The sequence below is a fragment of the Sitophilus oryzae genome, unplaced genomic scaffold, assembly GCF_002938485.1.
Source record: "Sitophilus oryzae breed Bouriz unplaced genomic scaffold, Soryzae_2.0 scaffold_810_pilon_pilon, whole genome shotgun sequence".
NCBI classification, from domain to species: Eukaryota; Metazoa; Arthropoda; class Insecta; order Coleoptera; family Curculionidae; genus Sitophilus; species Sitophilus oryzae.
In genome coordinates this window covers 2,047,079-2,072,939 of record NW_022147429.1, presented here as the reverse complement: position 1 = coordinate 2,072,939, position 25,861 = coordinate 2,047,079, and the positions used below count along the sequence as shown (strand labels likewise).

The window sequence follows — 25,861 nt, the reverse complement described above, 5'->3', positions numbered from 1 at the left end:
TATGCTGTAGTTTTATTTTATTATTTACTGTAGTCTTAGAATTTGCAGAACAAATTTTGTGAACAAAAAAAAATTACAAATTAATAAAAACTTAATTTATATAATACCAATAATACTATATTTTATAAATCACAGAAAATATGTAGTATCTATAGATGTGATTTTTTTGGATCTCGTATAAATAAATCATATAAAAATATAAAACACAATTAGGTGTAAAATTAAATTTAGAAATAAAATTTACAAAGTTGACTAAGTAGAAAATATACTAAAAATTATATAATTTGCGGAGAGTTTTCTCTGATCCAAGTAATATATTTTTTGATGTTAGTATAGACGCTGGGAACACCTGCTGCTCCACATTGGTCTGAACCAAAGGAAAGGATGCCAACCTAAAAATAACAAAAAATAAATAATAAAATTGAGATCCCCAATGGCAGAATTTTCTTGGAAGTAATTTAAATTTTGTTGCAGTTTTCAACCATTATAAATTTATCACATAAAAAAAAATTTAAAAAGATTTTAAATAAAATTTTAGTGGTCAAAATCACCAATACATCCAAGCATCCAAGTCTGTAGGTTTGCTCATTATAGTACTAGTATTCTATAAACTTTGACAGTACTATACACCTCTGGTCACTTCATCTGCATGGTCTGTATTTTAATACATACGACAGAGATAAACATAAATGACCGATTATCAGACAGAAAGATAAAATAAAAAGCAGCATACAGTGTTGCCGATTTTTAAGTTTGTAAGAAAATGTGTGTAGAAAAAAATAAACTATTTTCACGTATACTACTGAAATGAAGATAATATATAATATAAGGTAAGTATAATCTGTTATAGCTGTAGTAAAATAAGTAACTAATTGTGAAAAATAAAAGTCCAACCCAAGATGCAACATTTTTCAAGATGCAACATTTTTAATAGGTACATTTGATTTTCCATCAAGCAGTCAACATCACTGACTTACATATTAAAATCTAAACCACGCAGTTTCGATTACCAGACCGGTATTCACTAGTGTAGGTAGATACACTTTGTGTGCCCAACTTTTAACATAACAAAAACTGTTTATAAAAGCAAATCATAGATAAATAAAATAAATTTAGATGGAAATAATACTCTCCCCGCCTAAACTTATATTTCATTTGATCCCATCAGTTGTAGGGTGCTGCTATGAGATTAAGAAAAACAGTAGAGAAGAATAGGTAGCTTTTTCCTTTGTCAAATCTGTGAAGTATAGAGATAACGAGAATTATCTTAGCGTATAGAAATGGTGGAAAAATCAAAGAGGGTATATTAAGATGGAGCTGTTATAGCAGAAGTCTATATTTGAAAGAAAGCGCCAAGTTAAAGCAGCAAATAATTAAAAAAGATAGATACATATCGAATTTGTGAAGGCGGCCGGCGCGTGATACCACTCTGATTTGAACTTTCCTTGGTTTATAACCGCTAAAGCCAGTTCGAACACTTGCTTAAAGCGCTACGCTGGCCATTTTTGAGCATCGATTATCCCATTTTAGGTGACAAGTTTTTCAAACAAAGTCACTTAGATGACTCTCTTTTCTTCTACTCTCTACGTATTAGAGATAAGCAAAACTGCGATTCAACCGCAATTGAAACTGCGATAGCGACTTTTAAATCACAGCAACTGTAACCTGCGATTGCAATTTTAATATTTACAAAACCAAATTATTCGTAAAAAATTCTATTTCTAAATATGTCAATGAGCCACCTTCGCTCCATTTTAAAAATTTGAGATATGATTAAAAATACCATTTTGGGCATCTTTTAACTAGCCAGGACAAGACGCGAAAAACAATAGGCGATCGAATCTATTTTTCCCAGGCATCTTGATTAAAAATTAGTATTTTTAACACAGCCATGACATTCTAGATTGAAATTTAAAATACAATTTTTAAGTGAAAATGTCAAAAGTTGCCATATCATATGCCAATAGGTATATTCAGAGTGTCATTTTCTATCGAATGAAGTAAGAAAATATGGAGGGTGTTATTTAAAAATCAAAAGTTGTAGTCATTTCCGGTGAAACAGGAAGTAACTAAAACAATTGAATACGTCAATCAATCCTAATTTATGTCATATACTATCATATACTAACATACCAAATCTCGTTTTCTTTTATCAGAAAAAAAAATAAAAAAAAGTTATAAGGGTGAACCACTATTGAGGAACACCCGGTATTTTATTGATCGTGGCCCTAGAAAATAATACCTTCTCTATAAATAAATAATATTAGAGAGAAAATTCAATCATGGTTTACTAAAAAATGCTTCAATAGACCACAAAATTACATTAGCAACAATATCGCAAATCGCAACTCTTAAAAATTCAAACTCGCAGTTTACAAATTCACAATCGCATCAAAATCTCAACAAGATCGCAAATCGCCACAAAGTCGCATATCGCAGCTATAGTAATACTGGTTGCCTAAATTGAAACTCACAAATAGAAGAAATCGCAATCGCAGTTTCCTATGAGTCAATCCCAGGTTGCGATTGCGATTGAATCGTAGTTTGCAATTTCCTGTTCATCTCTACTACGTATAGTCAAATCAAAAACATAATCCTGGTATATTTTTTGGGCAGAATCTTAATTTAACTACACCACCATTGACGTCGTAAAATCTGTAAAATTCTTAGGGCTTGTTGTAGACAATTCTCTGAAATGGGACATGCATATCGAAGCTTTGTCGAAAAAATTGAGCTCTACCTGTTTTGCATTAAGATCTGTTTCTAAGAAGCTTTACTTGTCAGTGGCTAGAACTGTTTATTATGCACTTTTTGAGTCGCACCTCAGGTATGCCCTTCCATTCTGGGGTACGTGTTGTGCGGCTCAATTTGACCGCATTTTCAAGCTCCAGAAGAGAGCTGTTCGATATTCACTGGGACTAAACAGCAGAACTCATTGTCCTGGCAATGAGTTTGTTAAAAAATCAAAAATATATCCTTCCTTATTTATATTTGAATCCGTTTGCCTAATACGAAAGCATGATTCAGCTTCTCAAGAAATGCCATCTCACACTTATCCACTCAGGAACGCGGAGCAAGATCTTTATCTACCTACCCCACGCTCAGAGTTAGTTAAAAGTTCAATATTATACAACTCATAAAAATGTACAATCACCTGCCATTTGAAATCAAATCCATAACATCATTTTCTTCATTTCGCAAAGCATTGAACTCTTATTTACTAGACAAGGCTTTCTACGCCGTAAATGAATTATATTTTGATAATCAAATTGGATCTTGTAAACACTGGTCTAATGTTTGCTATTGCTATATTTACCAATGACACAGAAATAAATTTATTTAGAGGTCATTGATATTTACTATAAACTAACTAAATATTTTTGAATATTATTTTTATTTTTTTTTTATTCTTTGACATTGTAAACATTTATAAATGTTTATTTTAAACAAAACTGACAATATTATTTGTATAATGTTTTGTATTATCTTTTATTTGTTTGTTTATGTACCTTGTTTGTTTACTTTACCTTTGTCTACAAATAGTAAAATTTTTTGACAATAAAGGCATTTATATATTTATTTATATTTATTTATTTAAAAACAGTGCTAGTTGTTCAAACAAATATAGAAAAGTTTTTTGAAAGCATTCTTTCAAAGTTATTTCTGTATTTTCCTGTGTCAGTTATATACATGTGATAAGTTTGGAAAAACGACACTAAAAGAACATAAAAACTTCTATGGGGAAAACTTGAAAACCCGAATTAAGGTTCTTACCCTAGCTTAGTTTTTGTAGATTTTGTCCTATTGGCTTCCAAAAAGTTATGCACATATTTTCCAACACTGAATAATATTGTTAGTACTTATTTGCTATAGATATTTTACCTGATAATATGTTGAGCTATGTTTAACAAGAAGTGGTGCACCCCCAAATCCACTACAAGCATCTTGACCTCGATCACCGCCTGCACACACCTGCTCTTCAGATACCGGTAATGTTTTACCATAAATTTTCTCACATTGTCTCAGACTCACAATTGGAAGGAATAAGGTTTGTTGGCGGTATGGACTTTCTACAAGCAGAAAGTTGAATTAATAAATTAATGTAAAAGTTAAAAAAATATAAATAATCATAATACATTTTAAGAACCATCATTCACCTTTTATTACAATCAAGTTCAAAAATCAAAAATCGTTGTTATAATACAGATATAAGATGTGAAATTCATTTTCAAGATTTTAAACTGAATTTGAAAATTTAATAATGTTAAAACTAGGGCTGTGCCGATACTACCTTTCAGATACCGGTACCGATACTTTCGATATAGTATATTTATATTAGACCTAAAATAGCCGAATAGAAAAAAAAATTTATAAAGTTTTGATATATTAAGATTAGACGCACCAAAAGGACTCTTTTCAAAATCAAAAGAGTTCTTAACTCTAAAGTGTGAGCTTCACCCCAAAAAACCAACCCCGATACGCCCTTCGATGGTTTTTCGCTTTTTTCTCAGAATCCGTTGGTCCCACAAAAAATTCTATACTTACAAAATATATTTTTTATAAAATTTGCTACAAAAAAGGTCTTATTCATTATTTATATTTATCCAATGCATTTCGAGCAATAACCTTTTGAAAAATGGAATACAAAAAAAAATACAGGTCGCCTTTCAAATTATAGTCTCCCAATGTATTTTAACGTGCTAAATATACACGCAACAGATATAATACTGTATAATATAAACAAAAACATTGCCTATTCCACTAAACTAACATTCATACTTTCATCTATATATTGTCATCGCCTATAGTTTCTAGAATGTGCTCAGTATTCGAACAACTTTGCCCACGACAGGTTCCGCACATAATTGTACATTTCATGCCGGCATTAATGCAACTGCATCTTTTTACACAATCTTGTTTGCAGTTGCACGGTATTAATGACATAATTGATGCCGGAGCGGGCGATTCTGTTGTATATAAATGTGACAGGGTGTTGTTGATTTTCTTCCAGCCCCACTGGTCGGGTTTTATAGGTTGTTCTTGCCATATTTGTACTTGAAGATATGTTCTCCGGGAATGTTGCCTAGCTGCAGTAGATGTGGGAGGTCATTTTGATAAAAGTACCGTGCTGTTTGCTTGACCAACTAACTTTCAATAAGTTAGTTAACAAGCGTATCTTAGTTTTAACAAGTGTATCTTTGGTTACTCCAGGTGACTTTATTAAGTTTGTATAGTTTCAGTATAAACGTTTCTCCAGCTTTTTCAATTTCTTCAGGTGTTGACTTTGCGTTGTTAAAAATATCGACGATACTATCAAGGTCTTTTTCTTTATTAAATATTTGTACGTTTTGTTGTTTTCCTTTTCCAAAAAATCCTGATGTTGTATCACACCCGCTAATAGCGTGAATAAATAAAGAAATTTAAATTACGTATAATACTGAATGATTGCAAGTCTCTCGAACTATACATTCGTTGTTTCACATCACCTATGGCTTCTTTCAGAAAAAGAATGTCTTTTTCATCGAGGGAAAGTGCTGCTAATAAAACAACAAGATCGACATCTTGTCCAACGACTAAAACTTGTTAATTTTTCTCAGCTATTTGAACATCAGCAAACAAGATTGTGTAAAAAGATGCAGTTGCATTAAAGCCGGCATGAAATGTACAGCTATGTGCGGAACCTGTCGTGGGCAAAGTTGCTCGAATACTGAGCACATTCTAGAAACTATAGACGATGACAATATGTAGATAAAAGTATGAATGTTAGTTTAGTGGAATAGGCAATATTTTTGTTTATATTATACAGTATTATATCTGTTGCGTGTATTTAACACGTTAAAATACCTTGGGAGACTATAATTTGAAAGGCGACCTGTATTTTTTCGTACTCTATTTTTCAAACGGTTATTACTCGAAATACATTGGATAAATCTAAATAATGAATAGAGCTTTTTTTGTAGACAATTTTATAAGGAATATTTTTTAATAATAATAAAATTTTCTGTGCGACTAATGGTTTTCGAGAAAAACGAGAAAAACCACCGCAGTGCGTAATGGGGGTGGTTTTGGGGGGTGAAGCTCACACTTTACAGTTAGGAACTCTTTTGATTTTAAAAAGTCTCCTTTTAGTACGTATAACCTCAACATATCAAAACTTTATATTTTTTTTTTCTAAATATGCTAATATCAACGTAACTAATACCTAAAATCCGATACCGATACCACAAATTACCTATTTGTGCCGATACTGTATCTGAAATTCAGATAAAAGGTTTTTTTTACTTAACTTTTATTAAAAATCAAAACTCGTTACATAAGATTTAGCTATAACAGCTAACAACTTCAAAAAAGGTTTATCTCAACCTAAGAGATAAAAATTTTTCTTTAAAAATATTAATCTCCGGACATTTTCTGATGTTAGTGAAGTTCTTCACAAAAAAGTATCTGACATATACTTTGGTAACTGAAGTACTGGGTATCGGCGAGTATCAGAATATAGTCAATATCGGCCAATACCCGATACTGAGTATCGGTATCGGCACAGCCCTAGTTGAAACATATCAAATGAGTATTTGACGTCACATTTTCAGTCAGCTGCTTTATCGTGCAATTACCAAGTAATTATCATTAAAATTATTATATACACTGAGTTGGAAAAAAAGGCAACAGAGAAAATTTTCGTCTAATTTAAAATGTTATATTCTTTATATTTTTAGCCCAATTTTCATAATATTTTTAGCGAAATGTATATAAAAAATATATCAACTTTAATTCGTAACTTAGTTTTTTTTTTCTGGCAGTATGACCAGACGTCTACAGGCAGTTGTAGCAGCCAAGGGAGGCAATACAAAATATTACAGTATTTTTTATAAGTTTTTTTTTCATATTTGTATAGTTGATTGTTATAGATGTTTATTTTAATAACGTTAGTTCTGTTATCGTTATTAATGTTTATTAAAACCAGGACTGAATCGTTACTATTTAATGGTTTTTTATATTTAGTATAGTTAGTGTAGCAGAGTATCCAATGCAGCGTAATACAACATTACGACAATAGTCACCAAAGCCACATCGTCATATTGAAAAATAACATCAGAAAGTAATGATAATTGAAAAAATTGCAAATTGTTTGTGGCAAGTTCATTTAGCTATTGAAAATTAACCAAGGCATTTGTTGACATGAGACAAACAATCAAAATTCTCAAGAGACATGATTCTAACAGAAAAATAATACTTTAGGAAAACTTGCTCGCGAAATTATTACACACGGTGATTTAAAGTTATGCGTAAAAACAACCATTCGATAAATCCTGAGTAATAAAGCCAATATAAAAAAGTTTATAACAAACTAAGTTAACGAAATAAAGTTGATATACTTATTTATTTAGCAGACAGTAGTATCGACTGACTAGTGAGAAAGAAAATCTAGGAACTAGTGGGGTTGCAGTCGGAAGGGTTTGGAAAGGTTGGTGGTACATTAAAAAAATTGGCTTGAGGGATGCATTGAATACTCCACCGTAAATCATCGCTGACTAGTCAGCCACAAAAAGGGGGCTCTCTTGGGGCGATTAAGCCACCTGATTATTATTTAAAACTTATATATACTTAATTAGAATAATTGAGAGATGTTCGAGTAAAAATTCAATTGCGTCTCAATCTAAGGCGTGAAGGCGCAAAGCAACCGACAAAGGACCGTCGTTAGGACTGGTCACTCTGGTCAGCGATGCTTTACGGTGGAGTTTTCAATGCATCCCTCAAGCCAATTTCTTTAATGTAGTTTTTTATGAAGGTCTCTTGTACCACGTTGATGTCCAGAGGAAGGAATGAAATTCCGAAAGTTTCACAATAATTAACAATGTGTATTAATTCAAACCCTTCCGACTGCAACCAACTAGTTCCTAGATTTTCCTTATTTATTTATACAGTTTGCAAAAAAATCATAAAAATTGCACTAAAAATAACAAATATAACATTTTAAATTTGATAAAAGAAATTCTGTTGCGTTTTTTTGCATCTGAGTATATACAGATAACGATGTCGATATTGATACGATCACTAATAAATAACAGAATCACTAAATGTTGATGGATAATTGCAGGGCCGGATTTAGGGGGGTGCTAGTGGTACTAATAGCACCCGGCGGCAAATTTTGAGAGGGGGTAAAAGGCGGTGTTAAAAAAAATAAAAAAAATATTTCGCCTCTTTGACAGTGCGTTAGCAAAGCAGACTGAAATTTTGGTTCCTATATTGTACCTATACTTTAAACATATTTATTTCAATCTTGAAAAAGTGCAAGATTAAAACATACAGGTAGTTTTTTTAATTGGCAAAACTATGCACTAACTAGAATTATTAAAAAAAAGTGTCTTTGAGGGCTTGCTCGCCCGCCAACAAAAAACAATTACTCAGCACCTTCAAAAACGGCGCCGGCGCCGGCGCCCAAAATCAGTAGTCAAAATATTTTTCAATTAGTGTTGATTCTACACCAGACATTATGCATACTGATCAATTCATTTTTATTATAAGGTACTGCTCTGATAAAGGTATGCCTTTGGAACGTTTTATCAAATTTTTGGAAAATGTTGGACACAAGAGCACAGATATCGAAACTGTTACCTTGGAAACAATAGCTAAATTGGGTCTAAGTTTAAATGACTGCAGGGGTCAATCATATATGACAATGCCAGTAATATGTCTGGCGCTTACAACGACTTACAGGCAAAAATTAAATCAAGAAACAATTTAGCTCTTGTTCGCTATGTTCCTTGTGCAGCGTATTCGCTAAATTTAGTAGTCAAAAATGCTGCCGAGTGTTGCCTGGAACCAAGTTTTTTTTATGTTAATTGAAGATATATATATATATATATATATATATATATATATATATATATATATATATATACTTATATATATATATATATATATATATATATATATATATATATATATATATATATATATATATATATATATATATATATATATATATATATATATATATATATATATATATATATATATATATATATATATATATATATATATATATATATATATATATATATATATATATATATATATAGCATATATATATATATATGCTGCTATATATATAACAACTATATATCTTTCTCTATATATATATATATATATATATATATATATATATATATATATATGTACCTATTTTTACTCATTATCAACACGTCGTTGGCAAATTTTAAATAAATCGCTTGAAAATGTATCTGGAAAAAAGACCTATACATTAAAACGTGTAAATATCACGAGATGGTCCTCTAGATTTGAATCCGTTAAAACATTTAGGTTTTGTTATAAAGAAATTCAAGATTCACTTGAGACTATTTATATTAATAATTTTGAGAAGCCGGAGGTTCGCACCAAAGCCTAGTCTTATCTAGAGATATTAGGCACCTTGGAATTTGGCTACACTTTTAATAAATTTAAGGTTTTAACTTTTTTGTTTAATCTTTTTTTTTCGTATGCTTATGGTGTGTATGGTAATAATGCAAAATTATGACGATTAGGGCGTGGCATCTGAAAAAAAAATTTACGTCTCTATTTTACAATTTTACATGACTAACCGAGGCGTTGTTTAAAATTAGCACCCGGCGGTACATAAGGTAAATCCGGCACTGGATAACTGATAATATACCAATTGACAACAAAGTGGTTAAATATGTGATTCTATAGGCACTAATTAAAATAGCTTAATTTGACGTTAAAGCTCAAAACTTATTTGCAAGTTTTTAAAACTGTGTTACGCGAGGCGTTTTTTACAATTTATGTTTTTCATGGGATCAGCTTTTCACAAATACACTGTTTAATCACAGATAACATATCTGTGTTATCTGTGTTATCTGTAGTTTAATGTCGAATCCGAACAGCACTATTTAGTGGCTTTATACTACACAAATATACTCATGTTGATTTCCTATTGACTTCCTTGAGTAAGTAATTTGGTATTAATAAAATCTATAATCACGGGATGTTGCAAAATTAATATTCTACTTACCAGTTTGTCCAGCTGTTTTTCCCCAGCCTACTAGAACGCCATTGTTGCTTGTGACTGACCAGGATTCCGGCAGACAGATAGGCTGGGCTGTCACTAAAAATAACAAAATAAAACGGATGTAACGTATATAATAGCAAGAATCTACCACGTGTATATTGTTATTTTTCATACAAAGGTTGGTTACATTAATTCATCATAATTTAGAGTTAAAAATATTCAACAAAATGTAAAACGCACTGCTATTTTCTTACATTTTTCATTCTTTATTTCTTCATATTTTTTATAACTTTTAACAGAATATTAATTAAAAATAATAATTTTAATAATTAATATAATTAAAAAATAATATTAAATTCAAAATTTTTTCGCTTCAAAGTTGAGTGGGCTTCTGGGAATATTAGATTGTAAGAATTATGTATCCACTTATAAAACATAAATTTAATATTTTAATAATAATGAAAATTATGTACTTTTGGTTGAAACAAGAAGAACGAAACATCTTCTTCTTGCGGTGCCGTACCTGTCTTCAGGCGTTGGCGATCTCCATGACTGAACATCGTAATGAAAATTATGCACTTTTGGTTGAAACAAGAAGAACGAAACATAATTATACAGAAATATTATACTAACCTATATTAAATATTACTAAACCTATATTAAATATTTAAGCTGTTGAGACATTGTTTATGGTAGCCATAGGTGTGTACCAGGTGGACCATTATTTGGCCTGTGTTAGAAATTTTTCTTTCCTTAGACACGCACAGCTTACTTTGTTGTGTTGTAAAAAATCTAATTTATTACTTACCTCCGTATTTTATTTTATTTTTCAAGACCATTAAGGCTATATTGTGTCTGTATGTCTGCTTTTGGTATCCTGGATGAACAATTACATGTCCTATTGGAATATCTTGAACAGGAAGACCACAAAATTCTTCTCCACAGTCAATGTCGGTGTTAGTTTGCCATTCACCAACTCTGACTGAATATCTAAAATAAAACACAAACAAAATAAAAATTATTCTGATTACATGAAAATCTCAGAAATATCTAAGAACATAACAGATTATAGATTTACACTCACAATTTATAATTTTCTGCTTTGGCTAGAGCACAGTGGGCTGCAGTTAGAATCACTTTGTTACTTATTATTGATCCTGTGCAAGGATATTTTATTTCTCCTGTTAAAACATCTAAATGAAAACAAGAAAAAACAAAGAATTAGTTTAATGAAAATATATACTATACAGGAAAACCTACATATATACTATACAGGAAACCGTAATAGATACGAAGATAGTTAAATTGGAGCAATGTTGCGCCTTGGGATGTTCACAAAGATAAAGGAGATTTCAAGGATTGTTGATTTTTTTGAAAATGAATTAGTTTATTTTTTTCTGTCCTTACTTTTTAGAAAATCAAAAAACTAATTGGATATTCTAATTGCAATTTTATTAGGGCTATCTGATAGTGTTTTTAGATTTTCAAATGCTTTTTTTTAAATTTCTAAAAAAATTCTTTAGCTGATAATTTGTGTGACACAGAGGCCGGCTTAATTTTCTTAAATACGGACCTGCATTTTTTATTTCAGGTTTTGAAAGAACTCGGTTTTCTGAGTAAAATTATATGCCACACTTTATACTTTCTTTATTTTGGGTACCTTAACAACATCAAAACTATTTAATTATTATTTAAAATAATTTCAAGTGCGTCTCTGGTTTTTAAAATGATTTAATCTAATTATATTCATCACAACAATACTGACCAACGCTAATTAAAATTGAATAAGGAAAATCGAGCTAATTAAAAGATTCAAATAAATAATATCCAGGTCAGCAACTAAAATATATTACTTTTAACTTTTTTCATTTTGAATTTGAAATATCAGTGTACGATCTAATAATCTGCATAATATTAATCGCAGTTATTATAAATAAATCAACTTCTACTAACTACTTTCTAATGCTCTACATGTTCGAAAGGGTTACCAGCCTTCCTTTTGCACAAATTTATTATTTGTTCAATTTTATTTATAACTCTTTGAACATACCTTCTTCTTATACTTCCGAATGCATTTTGTGCTTTTTGTAAATGTTGAAAAATATATTTTGATTCCACTTTTACAAATGACGTCAAGTAATGCCCTTCCCCTCCTCTTGGCGACAGGTCCAGGAACCTCGCTGGCCTTTATACTGCTCTACCCTCAACAGTTTCCAATCCATCTTCCTTTCTTTCCACCTTCCTTCTATTATTGTTATTTATATTGTTATTTTTTATTGCATTTGATTTTCCGTATTCAATATTTTACCCCACGCCACTGTTAAGTTTGAAGTTTTGTCAATATTACAACGGTGAATAGATTAAATATTAAAAAAAAACAGAGCCGGACTTGAAATTAGTTTAAATAAATTGCGTTCAAATGTCCGAAACAAATAAAAAGTATAAAGTGTGGCATATCATTGTACTTAGGAGACCGAGTTCTTTCAAAACCTGAAATAAAAAATGTAGGTCCGTATTTAAAAAAAATCGACGTCTGTATCCCACAAACGATCAGCTATTTGGTGAACATCCAAAAGCGCAACTTTGCCCTAATTTAACCATGTTCGTATCTATTACGGTTACCGAGATAGCCATGCTCATACCTCGAATTTGTAGCACCCTGTGTATATTTTAAATCAAATAATATACGTATAATTTAAGAATGGGAATTAAGCAATAATTATTAAAAAAATAGAGATTGGTGTCAAGTCATAATATTAAGTTGAAAGTAAGTAAGAAATTGGGAAATACAGGCAAAATTATTAGTCCTCAAAATCAATATAATATAAAATTCCCTCCCAAGAACTTACAAAGACATTGTATAAAGAAGAAATCCGAAAATGAAGATGCTTTGGGCTACATTCTATACAAACTAAAACTGTATAAAAATTGTCTACTGTGGTTCTGCTGTAAGTTTACCATAATATATCACGACTATTACAATTTTTTTACAGAATTTCAGGCCTTTCAGACTCAAACCGTTTAATGCAGTATTTAGGTATATATCCTTGACACGAATTTTGTGATTTTTTCGAAATCCTTACTTCGAAATCCGATACGTGCTACCCACGGGTACGCCCCAATCCCATCATAATCTTCACCCTCGACCTGTGATTGGCCACATTTCACTCCATCTACATATTTCCCAGGTGTACTTATTTTGTCCTGCTCCCCGTGGCTCTCCACGCTCGGACAACATACCAATCCGGAACCTTGAAAGCCACAACTAAGTTCACCTAGTCTGAAACACCATATTTAGCTAATAAATTTGATGATGCTTGTTGATTAGTAAGTAGATTTCTTTATTTTTGATTACTTACTTGTCTGATCTCACACAGTCGTTACTTAAGAGATTAGAAAGAAGTGGGCATGAACCTAAAGGTACACATTCACTATTGATAGGACATATAGCTCTTCTCAGTCGATGTGTGACAACGGTGTGTAATGAATCTGACTCCTTAATATTATTTGTACTATCTGAAACAAACCGGTAATTAAAGTAAAAATTTGCCTGTAGATTAAATCCTAATGACTGACGATATTAAACACTGGTGATATTAAAAGTGGATATATTACAAATAATTTTCTATAAAATAACATTAAAAAAAGATGTTTCTTTTAATTTTATTAAGCTTTTTTGCATTTTGATGTTCCTTTTTAATGAAAGTTTGATTTTAAATCAAAGGAAAATAAATCCGTTACAATTTTTGCATCTCAGTGTAGATTGGATTTTTTTTAAATATTTTTTTTGCTTTAAAAAAATATGACTTTTCTTGTTTTTTCTCTATCAAGTATTCTTTACCATATAACTATTTATCATATTATTTTGTTTAGATATTTTAAGGTGCGTCATAAACACTGAAAAACGACATTTTCACAGAACTCATTACTTATACATTTAATCCTTAAGAAGATGTTCAAGAACATCCATAAACAACACATTTTTTCTATATTTTATCACCTTCATGATCCCTGTCAGTGTCAAGGTTACTTGCATAAATTAATAGTACTTGCATTTCTGATTTGAATGGATGAAAATAGTTACTTGTTTCAATGTTTCAATAATTATCAATTACGTTGCATAATAATTAAATACAATATCCTGATGTGCTTCAATAGAAATATAGTTGTTTATTGAATTTCCTGTTATTTTTGATGACTTAATTATAGATGATTTTCAGTTTTATGATATTTTCTCTGTCAAGGGGATAATGCGCTATCAAAACTGTATAGTTATTTTGTGCCGTGACATATTAGAAGAATTTAATCATTTAATTTTAAGCGATTTTTTTTGCTGAAATGTTAACTAAGTATATTTTTTAAGAGTAGTTATTAACTATAAGGTGTTTTATTCACGTATGCATTATAAATGCAAATTACAATTTAACTAACTTTGAAAAGGACAATTAATTCTTTAACAATTCGTTTAATAGCTTCCCCCACCCTGTGTAATTTACATATTTAACGCAGACTTCCCCAACATGTGGATGCTGAGGCAATTTTATATCTAAACAACACAACCTGTCAAAAAAAAGTACGGAATATACTGATCTAGAGTCACTCTAGATCACTAGATAGGATTGATTGTAGACCACTGTGGTTTACAATCAATCCTAAAACAAAGTGTAGACAATTCTAACGTAGTGTAATGTCGAGTTTCGTCTATGCAGGGTGAGTCTTTAAATAATTGCAAATATTTTTAGGGCAACAATATTTCAATAAAAGTAACATATTGCCCCTTTACCGTTTTTCAAATAACTCTAAAAAACCGAGTTATTTTACATTGAAGATTTTCAAAAAAAAATAATTTTTTGTTTAAATTTTGACAACCACGGGATCTATCCTGAGTTCTTTTTCTTGTAAATTTAATCTGCTACCTATGTTGCCATATTATCAAGAAATTATGGTTTTTAACTAAAAACCAAAAATAAATTCCAATAAAGCCCAAATTTTCCAGAAAAAATGTTTGCGAAAAAAACCTCATAATCGTGTTTCTGGGGTCAAAATATACTACCCCTAAAAATATTTGCACTTATTTAATGTATAGCTGCTTTCATTCATGCTATAGGAGTGACCTTAACGTGTACTTTTATATTATGTAAGACACATTTGCAGTAAGATTTTATGCAATTACAAATTATTTTTTATATTTTTGATACCCAGCGTATTTTTATATTATTATTAAAAAGATAATTATGGGTGTTAAGGGGTAAGTAGTAAACATTTTTTGAATAATAATGTCTATTTTTTTTAAGCGGGTTCTTAGAAAAAAACTCTGCGAAAAACTAAAGTATTCTTGAGTAGTTGTAGTTAGACATTTTAAACAGTTTTACCTTTTATCTTTTTGTTTTTAGCTTCAGACGTTGGCAAGAGATAAAACACCTGAAACGTTATGCATTTATGGTCGGTTGAGCAAATCTGTTTGACTAGTAAACAAGCTGGTTAAACAAGCTGGTAAACAAACTAGTATCAAGCTGGTTTCCGTTTTGATTCAATGCAGTCAGTGGTGCTTACAATTTTTTGTAGATTTCTCTTTCAGTGGCAATAAGCACACACTTTTTTCAAGATACGTTGGCTTTTTTGTATATGTACTAAGAGCAGATCTGCTTATTGTGGATAAATTCCACAAACTTTAAAATTCACCCTCAAGAACCAATATTTTAATATACGTTGTTATATCCGCGAGTGATATGTCACCAAGGTCTAATAGTCAACCATAGTTTTGCAAAAAAAACTCAATCCGGTTTAAAAATTTGCTTAAAATAATTATTTATTTTATTTGAAATTCAGGTCATTCAGGCAATACATGGTAACAGTGTGTCAACAAACAGCAAACAAAACGCACAGAGGATTCGTGTATCTATCGATATATTATACAGGCCTTGGAGTAAATGGAGTATCTATATTTTATTTTATGACTGATGATTCCTCGTATGATCATCCGATTATTGGAATCCTCGAGGATCAGTACTCGAGGATTTAAATCATCCGAGTAGTCACCACTCTACAGATTTGTGTTCGTGTAAAGGTTAATTGAATAATTGAAGAGTTTCGTACTAGGAGTTTTTTAAATTTAAATATATTTTTTTTTATTCATCTCCAATCTGGTGAAAAAATTAAATTTCATCAATTCACAATTGAAACTTCTCAATTTTAACCAAATATTTAAAGGATTTACTCTACTACTAAACTATAAAAATATATAAATAGGTTAATACAGTTGGTAAATTTGACTCACCTAATTATGTCAATGCAAATAATTATACAGTTTGAAAAAAGGCAAATTACTTGAAAAACATGGAACAAAATTATACACGTATAGAGTTAACAGAATTGCATGTACTTATCAAATGATTCAATCATTGGTCAAAAACTAAATGCATATAAAAATAAATTAAAAGTCTCATTACACGGCTACGCATCTTCAAGGACAGCGCTGACCGTTTTTTATTCCCATGAACTGGACTCGCTCATTGATTTAAATATAAATTATGAGAAAGTACGGTTCAATACATCAGAATAATACAAAACAATTGTTAATAACAATCAGACGATTAAGTGTGTCCGTGTTTTTGTATTCGACTATATTGCAAAGCAAGTTTTTTAAAATTCTCTGTCTGAAATAAGTATTTGCAATTAGTTTTGATACGTAATGGTTAATTAATTTTTATCTTATTTGCCGTGTATGAAAACCCTTTGAGATCTTAATCGCATCAATGGCTGTGATTCATTGGTCGTTTTCTATCAGTGCAGTAAATTTACTAACAATGCAATGTATTACATTATATAGTTTTTTTAAGTGAATAAATAAACAATTATTTATTTGAAAGAAACTATTCAGTTCTTAAATAATTATTGGAATCCCCTAAATCTAATATTATGCATAGGGATTTTTAACTTCTAGTAACGTAATAACTCTTAGCAACTTAACAGTACCCCTATAGTACCTTATGATCACCTGACTGTAGTATTGAGTAATAAAAAGTTGTTGAGGGGAGAAACGTTTGCTCAACATGTAAAAGACCAAACCATAACGTGGTATACTACTGGTATACTGATGGTTCCAAAACCAAAGCAGGGATAAGGATAGGAGTATTTGGGCCGAAAACTAAATACTCCGATCAATGGGCACCTACCCCAGCATCCTTCAGGCAGAAATCTACGCTATCGAACGATGCGTACAATTTATCTTAGAGAAACTATCGAACTATCGAAAACAGGAAATAGCCATCTTATCCGATAGTCAAGCAGCAGTAAACGGAATCAACTCAGTAACCATCAATTCGAAGTTGATTTAAGAATCTCTAGAAAGGGTGATCAAATTAGGCAAAGAAACTAAAGTCCTCCTACTACGGGTGCGAGTTCACCAAGGCAATGAAAAAGCAAATGATCTAGCCATAGAAGGAGCAAACACTCCCACTAACTGGACCAGAACCGTTCTTCTTTCCAAGCAGAAACCAACTAAAAGCAGAACTGAAGAACCTGGAGCGGGAGTCCTCTAAAGTTCTCAGACACTCGAAAAAGTTCCTCAGAACTTACGACTGAGAAAAATCAAAGATTTTCCTTGATTTAAGTAAAAACAATATTTGGATTGTCACGGAGTTTCTAACAGAACACAGTAGGCTGAAGCTGAGAAATAACGGTGAATGCAGATTCTGCGGGGAAAATGGGGAAACACCAGAACACCTTATTACTGAGTGTGGCGACCGTTCATGCCATGAACTTTTGAACGGCTGATGTCGAGGATGGAGAGCTAGCCTCTGTGAAGCCGTCTTAGATATTGACTTTTGTCAAAGACCTGAAACTGTATGATGAGTTTATTACTCTTTATAACTCAAGAAAGGGGAACACACAATAGATCTGTAAGGTCGCGGTAATTAACCCCTCTCCTAAACATTCTGCATTCTACATTATGATTGAAAAAACGGCGTCAAAGATGGCTGGGTAATGACAATCGATAATAGTTTTGACAAATTCAATCTCTACACGTCATTTACTAAGATTTGACATAAAATTTGTCAAAAATTAACACTAAATATATAAAGATTAAAAAAGGATAGAACGTTACCAAACAAATATATTTCCAAGAAAATATATGTTTTCTCGAATTTTAAACTACACCATTCAAAAATCATTTTTAATACAAAAATCTAAAAATAAATTACAACCTCCTTAGGCTAACTGGCAGTAGGCGGCGCAATTAAAAAGTAATCACGCCTAGAGCCCAACCTCGCCAAAAATTATCATCGATTGTCATTCCCAGCCGTGTTTAACGCCGTATTTTATTTAGGGTTTTTGTTTAAGGCCGTATTTTGTTTTTTTTTGCCTAACCTAACCTAACCTAACCGTGACATTTGATAACGTATGACATTTTTGGTAATACCTACCTACGTAATTATAAGCTTGATTAAAAATCATAAAATTTATTTTTAATGCACGTTCTATCGCCAAAAATAAAGTAGTTATAACCTGTTAAAACTGGGACAAAATAAAATGGTAAATGTACATCGTAAATAAATAAATCATGCATATGACACACATATCCTACGAATAACACGTCAGACTTAATATGACGATGAGTTAGACTTGGGTAGACTGATGATGCATCTAATTGGTGATGTCATTAATACGTCCAATAATTAATTTCAAATAGTCGCACCTATATATCTTAATCAAAGTCAACAGATTGATGAATCAGTTTTAAAATAACATGTTCATAATTTTCAGTATTTTGATTTACAATACTTTTATATTGTAACAATTTCTTATATTTCTTATCCCTAAAAGATCAAAAATAAATTAATAAAATCATCTATTTCTTTGAAAAAAAGATGTACTCTTGATGAAACACAAACAAAACGTTCATCAAAACTACAGAAAAATACAATATCTTGCTTAAAAAAAATAAGAGAATTAAATTATAAAAACTATAATCAAAATTGTGAACATGCTATTTAGGGAAATTGTATGTAGGCAACAAAATGTTTTATTACCATATACCCACTGAGAGTTTAGACTGTTGTGTTCGAACTTGCAGTGAAGAATGTAACCGACAGTAATAATTGTAATGAAGGTACAAAATGAAGGTACAAATAAATATGTACAATTTTAAAATGTATATAAATATAGTAGATACTTGTGTAGAGTTTAGATAATAAATTATTTATTTAAAAAAAATCGATTCCTAAACAATAAAACATATATAATATATAAAATTATCGTGTCGCAGTTTTAGTTACTTACCGTACTCCTCGGCTTGACCAATTTTAATGAAATTTTAAATTTATATTCAGTAGTCTGAGAATATCAACGTCTGAGAATAGGTTCTTATCTATTTTTATACCCCTAAGTGATAAGGGTGGTCCACCCAACTTTTTTTTTACTTTTACCTTTTACCAAAAAAAAATCAATATACCGAGTACTTGCCCATCACTGACCTTAGCCACAGCAACGCGTGGCCGGGTCTGCTAGTTAACATATAAAACAAAAATCACTGTAACAAAACCTACAACAGCATGACAAGAATCTTAAAACTTGCATTTTATTTATATTCAAGGAGACACCGGACTCCAACAAGCCGAAACAAATTGACGTTTTAGGATGAAAATTATACTCGGAAATTATACTTTTAAATGTACAAGCTGTCTTAATTAGTAAAGTATATTGTGAGTAGACGATAATATGGCAGGAAACGAACTGTTTTTGGAAGTAACGCTTGTTAACTTTCGAAGGTTAATATTTATTAAATAATATGGCTAAAATAAAATCGTTTATTATTGCTTTTGTGACTGTCATAATCAAATTGGGATTACTTTTATTACTACGTCTTAGGACTCTTAATTGATTTGTTATCTACTCGTATAATGAGGCATTACACTTGATTTGGTTTTCGAATGGGCGATTAGTTTTAACGATAAAAGACCTTGATTTCGTACTTTTGACCGAAACCCTGATTATGTAGTGAAATATTGACCATTCCACTGTAGAGATGAATTTATGAATAAAAGGTATTGAACTTTTAAAAGTTAATTATTGACAGCCACATCAACATAGTTGTTTAAATAAATTTGAAGCTTGATTTCAAAATACTGTTCGTCAGATCCATTTTTCCATTAAACAAAACTGTTTAATATCATATTCGGTTTAATCGGAAGCGATCCTATGCTAAACATTTTAAATATCACCCTCTATATTTTTCACATCAACGAACCAAGTTTCAAAATCTCTAAATAATATTTATACAAAATAACCATTAAAACAATCCGATTCTAATTCAATTGGCATTCTCTTAATCTCTTTTTTAAATAGTTTTAAACTTCCAATTTTTCATAATCTTAGAGGTAACTTATATCACTTAATGCACATAGGTATACTCTGGGTTCCTTTCAGTAAGTTCAAGGCGATGCATGTGATCGTAAAGATGCTCCATTTTTGTGGTATACTTCATTTTATTTAGGACTTGGAATAACCCTTTATAGTTATATGCAAATATAAGACATTCGTATACACAAATAAAAAAGCAAAAAATGTTATGAAGAATGCATTTTTCTCAAAATGCCAGTTGTTTCTCTTGAAAAGACAATCCAAGGACATACTGTAAAGACTTTTTTGTCTATACACATTTTTAATGCATAAACTTCCAAAATCCCCAGTTGTCTGAAAATTGATCGACATATTTCAGTTTTCGTTTAACTCTTATAATAGGTTTTTGACCAACATATTTGGCATGTTTTTAACAATGTTAATGACAATAATTTGTAAGGTTAGATACAAATAGACAGATTTTTCACATTTAAAATTTGATTGTTGTAGGAATTAAATGACAGAAATGGACGTCGCGTCAATGCGTATTTCTAACTACGTATTCAGTAGGCTGTCTTTTGGCCTTTCTGTCTCGCGTGTCGTCTTGCTAGCTCGTGTGTCCCAGCCTTGAATTTTTACACCCAGCGCGTCTAAAGAACTTAAACTTCAGAAATGTTCAATGTTGTTTGTGCATCTTAATTTGCACAAACACAAACATGGACTACCAGGGAACGAGAGTAATATCATGTACAGGGTGGGTCAAATTCGACGCTTTTAAATGGAAACACCCTTTTCTATAGGAGATCGACAAAAACTAATATTGCTGTCTGGAGCTCAATTTTTGTCACAAACATGATGGTGAAAACCACATATCGATATATATTACCGTTTCGGAGTTACGGGGTGTTTTTCAAAACTTTTTTGCTATGGAAAATTTTGTATTTTTATGAAAACATTTTTACGTAGAATTTAATGGTTTAAGTATAATTTTTTTAAAGTGAATAATTTAAGAATTATCAACAGAAAATATGATTTTTTATATGGGACACCCTGTGTATTTTTAATTTATTGAAAATAATTTAAAATTACCTTTCCAAAAATATAACACACTTGATATTTTGCTAGATTACTCTTCGAGATAAAGAGTATATATAAAAATTCGCCCGCTTTAAATACGTATTGTATAGGCTTTGAACGGCAACGGCTGTAATGCAAAAAAATTCTAGCTGTGAGCATCAATTAAAACGAAAATAATATTTGCTGAGTGCAGAATTTTATAACAATTTAAAATATATTTAACCAACATCAACACATTTAAACTATATCTAATAACAATAAAAATAAATAGCAAACCAAGACATGAGATTTTGCTACAGGTGTTCGACTTATCAACCGTCTTCTGTTATGGGCAGACGGGGCAGTTTTTGAACATTTCTCGCGGAATTCATTAACTCAGTGGGGGTGAAAGATACCCTTTCACAACTGCTAAGTATTTCTAATTATTGTCTAGATTATACGGAAAAATAAGGAATCTTTATTCTTTCGCAAATATATCCATAGGATTAGATCCATGGGCTCTAAGTCAGGCGGCCTCGACGGCCAACGACTGGGATCTAGGTTAGCTATTCAATTATTCTTGAAATTGGCTGCAGAAATTTGCTGATAACTTCAGCGTTCAGAGGCGGTGCGTCGTCTTGCTGGAAAAATATGTTTTCGAGTTCCATTAAGGACATATCGTCCTATTGCTGCCAAAAGTCACTAACTAACATTTTTCTGAACAACCAAATTCAATCACTAACTATGTTTTGAAGCGGAGAATCGATTGCAAAAGTCATTAACTACAATTTCTGGCTATTTATGTTTTATTTTAATACCGAATAGTTACTACCTATAACTATAAAAGTAAGTTAGTGACTTTTGGCAGCAATGGGACAATATCATCAATAAGGGGTCCAAAGCTTACTAGTTAAAAGTGGCAAATTTTTAAAAATTCTATATTTCGAAGGGGATTATAACAAAATATTAAGTGTGCTATATTTTTGGAAAGGTAATTTTAAATTCTATTCAGTTAATTAAAAATATAGAGGGTGTCCCAAATAAAAAATCAATTTTTCTGTTCATAACTCTTAAATTATTAATTTAAAAAACATTATACTTAAACCATTAAATTCTACGTAAAAAGGTGCTTTGGAAATGTTTTCATAGAAATACAAAATTTTCCATAGCAAAAAAGTTACAGCGATTTGTTAAAAATGCACATTTTTGAAAAACACCCCGTAACTCCGAAACGGTAACAGATATTGATGTGCGGTTTTCACCATCATGTTTTTGATAAAAATTGAGCTCCAGACACCGATGTTAGTTTTTGTCTATCTCCTATAGAACAGGGTGTTTCCATATAAAAGCGTCGAATTTGGCCCACCCTGTACTCTATTATGACAATTATTATTAGCAATTATTATTATTAGGTCGACTGCATTTGAAAATAGTGACAGGTTGTGACCAGGACCTACTTGCCTTTTTTGATAATCAGTACCTATTGAATTATATTGGTTTAAAAGTTATCCGCTCTATGTAGAAAAAAATATGTATAGACAAAAAAGCCTCTATACCGATTGTTAATAAATTAACTTGGCTATGAGAGAATTATACCAAATATTGAAAGTAGGTTAGCTGTTCGGACTCTATGTATCTTACATGTCTAACTAATGTATATTGCAAATATGTAAACTTCGCATACTTACAATACAAAGTAAGTCTTAAATAAGTGCAAATATTTTCAGGGTTGGTAGATCTCGATAAAAGAAACATATTTTCTCTTTACCGTTTTTCAAATAAGTCCAAAATAACCGAGTTATTTTACTTTGAAAATTTCCAAAAAAAATATTTTCTGCTAAAATTTTGAGAACCATTCGATTTTTGCTGGATTTTCTCTCTTGTAAATTTTATTGCCATATTATGAAGAAAATATGTAACTAAAAACTAAAAAAATATTTCTTTTTAAATAAATTCATAATCGTGTTACTGGGGTCGAAATATACTACCCCTAAAAATATTTACATTTATTTAAGACTCACCCTGTACAATATATAAAATATTTAGTTGAACCGTTATTGAAATAAGTCTATAATTATAATGTGATTTTCGTTTATGTATTACAAGCAAATATATCTCTAGGGAAAGGCTAAATAAAAAAATACACAAAAATTTAAAAATTAACTAACTCCTTTTTTTCCATACTAATTCGTTAAAACCCGATATAAAAAAGCACAAAAATCTGTATTAAAAAAAACCACTCTTACCTAAATTACATAAAACTCCCGTAACAAACACGGTCAAACACAGAGCATAGTTCATATATTTCACTTCGCGATTCATGGTTGCTTGTTGTCGGAATAATATAATAATAATACATGCCCAATGAATAAAAAATCACAAATAGTTAATGTAATATATTTTGACCTTCCACTAAAAAATCATCATAAATGCGTAGCACGACGCATTTGCAGGTACAATAAACGTTAGTACTAAGTCCCCACTAGCCTGAAACCTATGCAGGGTCCAATTTTCAGACGATGAATTGGAAAAAGTTCATCCTCCACTTTGCTACGGCTAATATAATTTAAAGCATGTAATTCCTATTACGTCAGATGAATTATTCAGTTACTTGCAAGTATAGGTATAGAAGATACATACAATACAATAAAATTACAACTTTTTAGATTGTTAAACTGAAAATCTTAAATTACTATGATTTTAGTATGCATATATTTATGAAAACAATTTTAGTTTAACAAACTACTTTTTCGGGTCCATACCTTAAAAGGAAAAAACGGAACCCTTATAAGATAACTTTGTTGTCTGTCCGTCTCTCTGACTGTGAAGACCCTTTATCTCGGGAACGCATTGAGGTATCGCGATGAAATTAAAACCATACACTCATAGACCGAGAGCTGGCTACATAAAAAACATTATCATCATTACATGGCTAATTTTTTGTGTGAGGTATCCTTTTGTGTAGCCATTGTGAAATTATCATGTCTGCCAGCGCGATCCCGGGTCTTATAGCGGGGGCGGCCAATCGAAAGGGTGAAATTTTGACACTAAAAATATTATAAGATACATGAGTTATAGTTGCCAAATAGCTTTTATTTATTATTAGGAAACGTGTAAAATTGTTGACAGACATTTTTCTCGTGGCTGAAATGCCGGCAGACAACGCGAAAGAGGCATAGAATTTTGACAAAAGAAAATCATCGCATACATGCATGTCGGTTGGTGGAATGTCATGTTTATTGTTAATTAATTTAAAAAGCCTTATGTAAAAGGGCAGACAAAAAAATCGTTATTGAAATAATAAAAAAATATATTTATAATATAATCGTATATTATATGATTTATCTATACTTAAATGGATGAGGCGGCCAGCGTTCCCTGAATAAAGAGCTAGAGTAATATCGCGCTTTTGATAACTGTCTGCAGCTGATTGAACCACGATCTTTTTGTCTGCCCTTTTGCATACGGCTTTTAAAATAAATAAATATGACATTTTACCAATCGGCATGCAAATATGCCATAATTTTTTTCATTCTTCAAATTTCATTTTTTAATAATTTTTAATATTTCATGCTTCTTTCGCCTTGTCTGTCGGCATTTTAGCGACTAGAAAAATGTCTGCCAACAATTTTCCACGTTTCCTAATAATAAATAAAAGCTATTTTTGCAATTATAACTCATGTATCTTATAATATTTTTAGTGTCAAAATTTCACCCTTTCGATTGGCCGCCCCCGCTTTAAGCACCGGGATCGCGCTGGCAGACATAACTATTTCATAATGGCTACACAAAAGGATACTTCACACAAAAAATTAGCCATGTAACGATGATAAGGTTTTTTATGTAGCCAGCTCTAGACTATCAGGTCTAACAGTCACTTAGAGCTGTAAAAAAATCAAACTTCTAAGTTAATGTAAAAAAAATTACGGCTGTAATTTTTTTTACCTCAAAAAGCTGGCGTGGCCGTGGGTCAACCAAGCAGCCCGCCTTTTTTTGTTTTGAAACTTAGTTAATCCCAAAAAAAACTATATACGGGTTCTACAAATTCGGGGTACGAGCATTATAGTATCTCGGTAACCGTAATAGATACGAACATGGTTAAATTGGGCTGAAGTTGCCGCTTTGGGATGTTCACCAAGATGCCAGCAAAAAAGATTTAAAAATTTCAAGGATCGCTGAGTTGTGAGTTGCTTGAGTGAATTTTTTTGAAAATCAATTTTATTTTTTCCTGTCGTTATTTTTTAGAAAATGAAAAAAAATAATTGCACATTTTCATAGGCACTTTTCAAAATTTAAAATTAGCTGATAATTTGTGAGATACAGAGCCCAACTTATTTTTTTAAAACGAACCTGCATTTTTTATTACAGGTTTTGAAAGAACTCGGTCTCCTGAGTACAATGATATGCTACACTTTATACTTTTTTTTGTTTTGG

At 31.1% G+C, this 25,861-nt stretch overlaps 1 protein-coding gene across 1 annotated transcript; it reads right to left on the bottom strand.

The window, feature by feature from the left end:
• On the bottom strand, positions 1–23,914 carry LOC115889005 (CLIP domain-containing serine protease 14D-like). The gene is made up of 8 exons (XM_030908911.1): positions 23,674–23,914; positions 13,390–13,546; positions 13,114–13,310; positions 11,115–11,223; positions 10,839–11,020; positions 10,034–10,126; positions 3,883–4,070; positions 1–392 (listed from the first exon to the last, which is right to left on the bottom strand). Exons 1-8 carry the CDS (start codon positions 23,747–23,749, stop codon positions 276–278), a joined length of 1,119 nt encoding a protein of 372 aa, XP_030764771.1. The 5' UTR covers positions 23,750–23,914; the 3' UTR covers positions 1–275.
• Positions 23,915–25,861: the final 1,947 nt, after the last annotated feature.